The 8687-nt window shown below is 33.2% G+C and overlaps 1 protein-coding gene and 1 pseudogene across 1 annotated transcript; both read left to right on the top strand.

Moving 5' to 3' along the window:
- Window positions 1-5: 5 nt before the first annotated feature.
- LOC18034790 (lysosomal Pro-X carboxypeptidase) lies at window positions 6-2998 on the top strand (the record flags this gene model as incomplete). Its single annotated transcript, XM_006424352.2, has 9 exons — window positions 6-128; window positions 217-403; window positions 522-655; window positions 730-842; window positions 930-1173; window positions 1868-2020; window positions 2253-2332; window positions 2464-2513; window positions 2725-2998. Coding segments are annotated over 9 exons (1221 nt in total), but the record flags the coding sequence as incomplete, so codon positions are not given.
- A 1315-nt stretch (window positions 2999-4313) lies between these two features.
- Window positions 4314-8687, top strand: part of LOC18034297 — a 6809-nt pseudogene continuing 2435 nt past the window's right edge.

The raw sequence follows: 8687 nt of genomic DNA, 5'->3' as shown, positions 1-8687 counted from the left end.
GCTGATCATCTAATGCTCCAATCTTTGCATATCTTGGAGCTGAATCTCCCTTGGATAATGCTCCATCTGTCATCGGTTTCTTAACCGATAACGCCCCACAATTCAAGGCTCTCCTTGTATATATTGAGGTATGAAAATATATATATAGTTTTAAATTGATATTCTCGAATTCATGAATTGTTTCTTATATAATACAGTTAATTTATTCATCTCCAGCATAGATACTATGGGAAATCAATTCCATTTGGATCAAGAGAAGAAGCTTTGAAAAATGCAAGTACTCTTGGCTATTTCAACTCTGCTCAAGCATTAGCAGACTATGCAGAGATCCTCCTGTATATAAAGCAAAAATATAATGCTACAAATTCTCCGGTGATCGTCATCGGAGGATCATATGGAGGAAGTAATTTGACCATGCACATATATATGCATTTGATATATTTTATGTTCTTTGAGAAATATGACGTCAAAAATGATTAATTGTTTTTTTTTTCCCGGTCATGGCATATACGTACGGCCAGTGCTTGCTGCTTGGTTTAGGCTAAAATATCCCCATGTTGCCCTTGGAGCCTTGGCCTCTTCAGCCCCAATCCTGTATTTTGATGACATCACTCCACAGAATGGATATTATTCTGTTGTCACCAAGGATTTTAGAGTAATAAATCAAATTTTTATTCTATATATTCTTCTCTGTTAAGTATTTAATTAATCATTAAGCGGCGTTTGCAGGAAGCAAGTGAAACTTGCTACGAAACAATTCTAAATTCATGGTCACAAATTGATGAAGTTGCTTCTCAGCCTGACGGTCTGGCAATCCTCAGCAATAAATTCAGAACTTGCAGGTAATTAAAATATTATCTTCTTTTGGTTTTTCAGCATCCCGATCAAAATAGATTAACAAAGTTTCATATTTGATTTCTTTGTATTAGGCCTTTGGGAGATTCTTATGAGCTCAAGGGCTACTTGAGATTAATGTATGCTCATGCAGCTCAATATAATCATCCTCCAGATTATCCAGTAAGCATGGTCTGTGGCGGCATTGATGGGGCAGCTTTTGGAAATGATATTATAAGCAAAATATTTGCAGGTGTTGTTGCTTACAAAGGAAATATGTCATGCTATGTTAATCCACCCACTAATGAAACTGAAACCACCGTAGGATGGAGATGGCAGGTAATTTAATTACATTAATTCTCATTACATGTCACCTTCAATATTAATTCTTACCTATGTACTATTTATTGATTTTATTATTATTATTATTATTATTATTATTGTTATTTTTGTATAATTGGATGGGCATAAAAAATGGCAATGATAATGACCGGCCACCGCGTGACAACGTTAAATTCTGTTATTAATTATTAAATTGTGGAATAACAAGAATTGACATTAACAAGAACGAAACACCATAGAGTCAGTCAAACAATATTTTCTGCCACGAGGACTCATGATACATGCCTTTGAATTTTCAAAATGGAGAATGGCACTTTCCTTTGCTTTTATTTACTTGAATTTTTGACAAATTTTTAATATCTCGTTTAGTTTGCCCCTGTTGTGAATAGCTTGCCCCTGTTGTGAATAGCTTGAAAGTCAAAAAGTAAATCTATAATTTCATGCACAAGTTGATAATTTGTGATGAAGCGTATAGGTCTAGCTTCCGTGATAATTAAGGAGCCTCTTTACTGAAGTTTAGGTCTTGGGTTCTCACTTTAATGGGTGTATTAAAAAATAAAATAATTATTTGAGATCACCTTTTTTACTGTTGTATTTTTTTTTTTTTTTCTTATAAGAAACTTAAACGTATCCTAATTAATTGTTGATCATAATTAATGCGAATATTGACCAGTGTGTATTTAAATATCAGAGATGCAGCGAGATGGTGATACCCATTGGCACTGTCAATACTACAATGTTCCAACCTACTCCTTTCAATCTGAGCAGCTTCATTGACAGGTGCGAGAGCTTGTATGGCGTCTCCCCTCGGCCACATTGGGTCACTACTTACTATGGAGGCTATGTAAGTTATTATTAAAAAAAAATAGTGCATGTGATGATCAAATCTAAAATTAGAGAGTTCTTGACTGTGATCATTTCACCAAAACAGGGGGTGTCTATTTATTTTGAACAGTTCAAGGCAATTTGAAGACTAATTAATGACTTCTTGTTTTCAAATTATTTATCTTCTAATTTTGGAACATTTATGTGATAGGTAACAATATATTATAATCCTATTTCAAAAATTATTGCAGGATATAAAACTGATTCTCCAAAGATTTGCTAGCAACATTATTTTCTCCAATGGACTCAGAGATCCTTACAGCAGTGGCGGGTAACCAATTTTAAAATACTAATAATTAGCTTATAAAGAAATTAAATTTCTTCCTGTAATTATATATAAAAATTAGTTATGAATTATGACTAGCTCTCTTGATACTAACTTTTTTTTTTTTTACTTTTTAGGGTATTGGAGAACATATCAGATAGTGTCGTCGCCATTGCTACCATCAATGGTAAGTGATCTATAACTCAATCAACATTCATATTTATGCAGGAAATGGTAATTAAGTTTTTAAAAATTATTTTTAAATTTACACAATTTAAGTAGAATAGACTAAAGGCTACAAAAAATAAAAATGTTTCACTAGTTACAGGCGTATGCCCTTAAAATACTGGGGCGGGTGAGTCGTTACTGAGAGAAAATTAATATTAATTATTTTGCAGGCTCTCATTGCTTGGATATTCTTCGAGCCAACCAAAGCAGTGATCCCGATTGGCTGGTCACGCAACGTGAGACTGAAATAGAGATCATTGAAGGATGGATATCTAAGTACTATGCTGATCTCAAAGCAATCAAATAATTGAAACTGCTGTCAAAGGAAATAATTTATGACCCCCGCAGTCTCTATCATTTGAGAAATAATAATCATCTGTTACCATATATGTATGAGTCCGCTTATAATACAGTGGCTGTATCGCTGTTGAAGTCGTTGTACAATTAATTTCCCGCACAATTTTTCATGTATCCAATTAATTAAATTAATTGGGACAAATAGACAGCCACAACAATAGGCCGATTATTAGTTGCCAACTCCTCCATGGGTTACATCGAAGATCCGTTTAGATTTAGGATGATGATAATCGAACCCATCTAAATACTCTTCCAAACCATTTTTTTTGAAAAAATACTTTTTTGAGTGGTGCTATCCGCTATTGGTACGCCTCTAATTTCTTATTAAAACCCTTACCTATAGTATCCTATTAGACCATTATATAAAATTACATAAGAGAACAAGTTGATTTTTATTAAACTCCTTCATCGTTTCAAACTCCCTTATTTGACAATTGAAAATCTGCAAGTTTATAGGTTCCCCAATTATTATAGAACCTCTTTATGATTCCAAAACTTTCTTATTTATCTGAAAATAGAATATAAAAAATAAACAATTGGGGAAAAAAAATAAAGAAATTCTTTCATTTTGCTGGCTATCAGTCGGCGTTGATTTGGGAGAAATAGATAGTGGCAGCAAAAAATGCTTAAAATCCAGCAACATTCTTACTTTAATTTCTTAATTTCATTTTATTGTTATGGCGAATAACGAAGCTTTACTTTCATTTCCAAGCTTACTATAAAAGGGGGGGGGGGGGGGGGGGGAAGGGAAAATCAAGAGTATACCAAGTTGCAAATTTCAATTTGTTCATCGAGAGTTGACGAGGGAGCGAGCTCAAATTGCAAGAGAAAAAATGAGATATGAAGAGAGAGAAGAGCTGAAAACTTTTTTGAGATTTATTCATTAAGAAATTAAGGTCATTTTGAGGTTAAAATGGGTGTCATAAGAATTTTATAATTTTTAAATAATTTAATGGGGTAGAAAACAAACAAGGATTTCAAGAGATATTTGGAAATGTGCCAATAGTCCAACTCTATTTTTTAAAACTAAAATACCCTTTTTTTTAACAAAATACTCAATAACATGATATTATGATAGCTGTAAATGCTGGATGGTATAAAAGCAAAAAGACATTGCGCAATAGTAATACTAAAGACTAGCGTCCAAAAATGTCAATCCTCACTTGGTAAATAACGCTGTCATCAAGAATGAAGAATATATACAGGATATCGAATCAATGGCATAATATTTAGAAACTGCTGAGTAGGCCAATATAAATATCTTTAAATCGAGTCAGCTCAAGCTCCAATATTGCTCAAAATGGCACTTCAATTCTTATTTCAATTTCTTTCACTATTACTTTTGTTCACAACAATATGCATATCTGCAACATATCCCGGCAGCTCCACAAGATTTGATACTATGAGGAGACGTATGACAAGCAAGTCCAACTCGCACCTCCCTCCAGAATTTGTTACATATTATTACACGCAGACCTTGGATCATTTTAATTACAAGCCTGAGAGTTATGCTACCTTTCAGCAAAAATACATCAAGAACTTCAAGTACTGGGGAGGGGCAAGTACTAGCTCGCCCATCATTGTCTACATCGGCGAGGAGGCTCCGCTGACCTTCGGCGTCCACGGCAAGGGGTTCATTGTTGATCTTGCTTCGCGTTTTAAAGCCATGCTGTTGTATATTGAGGTAAGTATATGCAAGTTTTCATAGCTTATTAGCTTGGATTTTGGTTCGTAAAGGGTCATGATGGGGAAACTGCAAACATGGGGAGGCTAGAGTTAACTATCCGTAATTTAAAGGGACCAAAAGAAAAAGAGTTTAAAATAAATATGTTAAATTTCAGTTAGGGTGCATTTGATACACTATGGGTGCGTTTGGCACACTGTATTGTATTATGTTGTATTGCATTATTTTAATGCTGGTGTATTGTATTATGATGTATTGTATTAGTACTGTATTATAATAATGTTGTATAATGTTTGGTGTTACACTGTACTGTATTATTTTTTTAAATAATTTAAATTAAATATTATATTATATTAATGTTTTATATTATATTAATATATTTAAATTGCATTAATATTTTATGTTATTATTTATATTATTATTAATTTTAAATTAATATTATTCAAATGTATTTAAATTTAAATATTTTTATTAGTTATAATAAGTTATAAATTTATTAATAAATTATAATGTAAAAATAAAAAAAATATACTATTATTGAATGATAAATTATTTATTTATTAATTTATATTAATAATTATAATGTAAAAACAAATAAAATAAAAATATTATATTAAATTAAAAACTATATTTATTTATTATTTTAGTATTATAATAATAATAAAGCAAAAAGCAAAAGTTAAAAGCAAAAGAAAAAAAAAAAAAAAAACAAGGCTAATGCGTCAACTGACACATTAGCTTTTCCCAACTCACAGTCGGGATTACCTAATGCGTCAGTTGACGCATTAGCCTCCCACCCCAATCCCTTGTGATGTTTTCCCAAACATGGGTTTGGTATTAACTTAATGTAAATAGTAATTTAATACCCTCTTAATACTACAACCAAACACACCCTATATTGTATTGCATTGGTTGTATTGTATTATATTGTATTTAGCAGTAATGCAATACGACTGTATTACATAGAATAACATTTTATTTAATATTATATATATTATTTATTTATTATTTTAATTAAAGATATAAACAACGCTAATATGAACGGTGACGTATTGCACAAATCCAACTCCCATTAAGTTTGTTTAAAGCGAACTATTCACATTATGGTGTATTTTAATGTGAATAAGAAAATTTATCAAATATAGAATTGCATTGCATTAGCTAGTCTCATATAATGTAGTGTGACAAACACACCATTAGGATCCTAGTTTTCTCTGAACTTTTTCCGGCCTGGAGGTCGCATTCCCCAGGTCACAACATACGTAAGCTCCTGAATGGTGGTGATGTTACAAAATTAATTGAAACGTATAATAAAATTCGGAAATGTAATAGAAACTAATGTTCTGTAACATTAGAGCCGAAGTATATTAGACGTGGCTTAATTTAATTATTAATATAAACTATACATCAGAGTCATCAAAATGTGTCTCCGCTTGGTCAATGCTAATAACATATCAAATCTGCGTACTTTTCTGGATTTTGATACCTTGAAAAACCCCAAAATAAAAATAGCTTTGTCCTGGAGACTTGACTTGGTGGCAAATGGATAATGATTAAATAACTTGGTACCGTATACAGCATCGTTACTATGGAGACTCAATGCCCTTTGGATCCTTTGGTGAAGCGTTCCGAGATGCAAATACTCTTGGATTTCTAAGCTCAACACAAGCTTTGGGAGATTGTGCACAGCTGATCACAGATGTTAAAAGGAACCTGTCAGCTGAAAATTGTCCCGCTATTGCTATAGGTGGATCTTATGGTGGAAGTAAGTAACACACAATACAAAGATACTTCCAGCATAATTAATTTGTTTAAAGTTTTCATATTGTTTATATTATTATTATTATTATTTTGGGCATAAATTCCAGTGCTTGCATCATGGTTACGGCTGAAATACCCTCATATTGCTATCGGAGCCTTGGCATCATCGGCACCAATCCTTTACTTTGATGACCTCACACCACAAAACGGATACCATGTTGTTGTCACCAACGATTTCAGAGTAAGAAATTAAAACAAGTTAACCAAATTTTGTAACAAAACCAACAAGTCAATTCTGTAATTTTTAGATTTCGGAATGCATCTCATAATAGGAATCGAATTTCGGTTTTCAATTGGTCACAAACATTTTGAATCATTTAAGAGTAGTTTTTATGTATTTATTTTTATTAAACTCATACTTGTTTGGTTGATGCAGGATGTTAGTGAGAGTTGTTACAACACAATAAAACAGTCCTGGTCCGAAATTGACAGAGTTGCAGGCCAAACAAATGGTCTTACAACCCTTTGCAATATTTTTCATACCTGCAGGTAATGAATGAAATAAGAGCCAATTTGTGTCAATTGTGTGGGTTGAGTATAGACCTAAATCGCAGAGGTAGTATGCTTGATCAATTAGGTTCTGTCAAATAACAGAGTAGTGGTCCATAGTGGGTATCCATTTTAATTTTGTGAAACCCACCAAATGAAAATGCTCATTTTGGACATGGTTACCAACTGATGCTAACGTGGTGTGTCCGATGAATCACAAGTTTTTATATAAAATTTAGTGAATCCCACAACACCAAACCGGTTGCTTCACATTTGCTGCCGCCACAAGATCCATCTGAAAAACTTGTGTGAGCCTAGCATACAACCTAAACTTGCTGAGCTGCTGTGCTTAGCCAATTTGATTCAACCAAATAACAGATAACCGAGTAGTCGTCGATAGTGGGTCCAGTAGTCGGACCATCCATTTTTTATTTTGTGAAACCCACCAAATAAAAAGTAAAAAGATTTGCAGGGTCCACTTGCTGTACCGTATACTGAGGTGCCACACAAGTATTTCTCTCTTTTATTCACGGATGGTGCATTTTTTGATTTGTTCTTTATAAACATTGACATTAATTAGAAACATTTTTTTTTTATAATTTTGGTCCAGAACTTGCTACATGGTTTCGGCTAAAATATCCCCATATAGCCCTGGGAGCTTTGGCCTCCTCTGCTCCAGTACTTTATTATGAGGACATCACACCACACAACGCATATTATTCTACTGTCACTAAGAATTACCGAGTAATTAATCAAACGCATATTATTATTTTTTTTCATTTACATGTAGAAGGAGTTATGTGGATTTTTGTGCAGGACACTAGCGAAACTTGCTATCAAAATCAAACCATCCTGGAGTCGTGGGCAGAAATCCAGAGAGTTGGTGAATTACCTGACGTTGCTTTAATCCTCAGCAAGCAATTCGAAACTCGCACGTAATAATAAAGTACTCCTTGTTCTCATTTCTTGGATTCGTTTGCTCTATTCTGTACTCTGGTGTTTTGACTTTATTGTAAAACATAGAAAGTATTTGGTAAATATGACTGGTAATTAATGCAGGTAACATAAGTTTTTCAACAAAAATAATTTTGCATGTACAATCCTACGCAAGTATTTTCTAAACACTTTACAATTATACTGGCTTAAAGTTTTAATACGATGCCATCTTTTGTTGTGTTAGTCCCCCGAGAAACGAAAATGAGCTCAGGGATGCCTTGGCTGGGATGTATACTTCAACATCTCAATACGGACGTCCACCGGAAAATCCAATTGAAAAGTCTGTAGTGCCGTCGACAAAGCAACAGCTTGTGGAAACGATATTCTTTGCAAGATAGCTGCTGGTGTTTTTGCCCAAAAAGGAGATCGCCCATGCTATATCAATAAACCCAAGAATAGAACTGAAACCGATGAGGGATGGCCATGGCAGGTAATTCAATATACATTAATTCTACCTGTCTCCTTGCTTGACTGACTATTTTTCATAAATCTTTCTTTCACTAGTCACTGATAATTTAAATTCTAGAAAAGTAGGGAGTTAAAAAAACTATTTGAGTTGGAAAATGTTAAATGTCAAGAAGGTAGCGTAGAGAGAAAGATGTGTTTCTACTAATTTTTTAATTTTTTAAATTATTAAGACTGAGAGATAGCGGGAGAGAAACGGCAGGATGAAACAAAGTATTAACCAAAAAAATTATCGGCAACCCAAATGATAAAATCATTTTGGAAGAAAGACCAAAGTATTTCTGCCGAAATTTTTTATAATATTACTTGAAAAAATACTCA

This window comes from Citrus clementina, unplaced genomic scaffold (assembly GCF_000493195.1).
Source record: "Citrus clementina cultivar Clemenules unplaced genomic scaffold, Citrus_clementina_v1.0 scaffold_8, whole genome shotgun sequence".
Classification (NCBI taxonomy): domain Eukaryota; kingdom Viridiplantae; phylum Streptophyta; class Magnoliopsida; order Sapindales; family Rutaceae; genus Citrus; species Citrus x clementina.
Note: the sequence above shows the minus strand (reverse complement) of the source record. Positions and strands in the feature narration are given on the sequence as shown.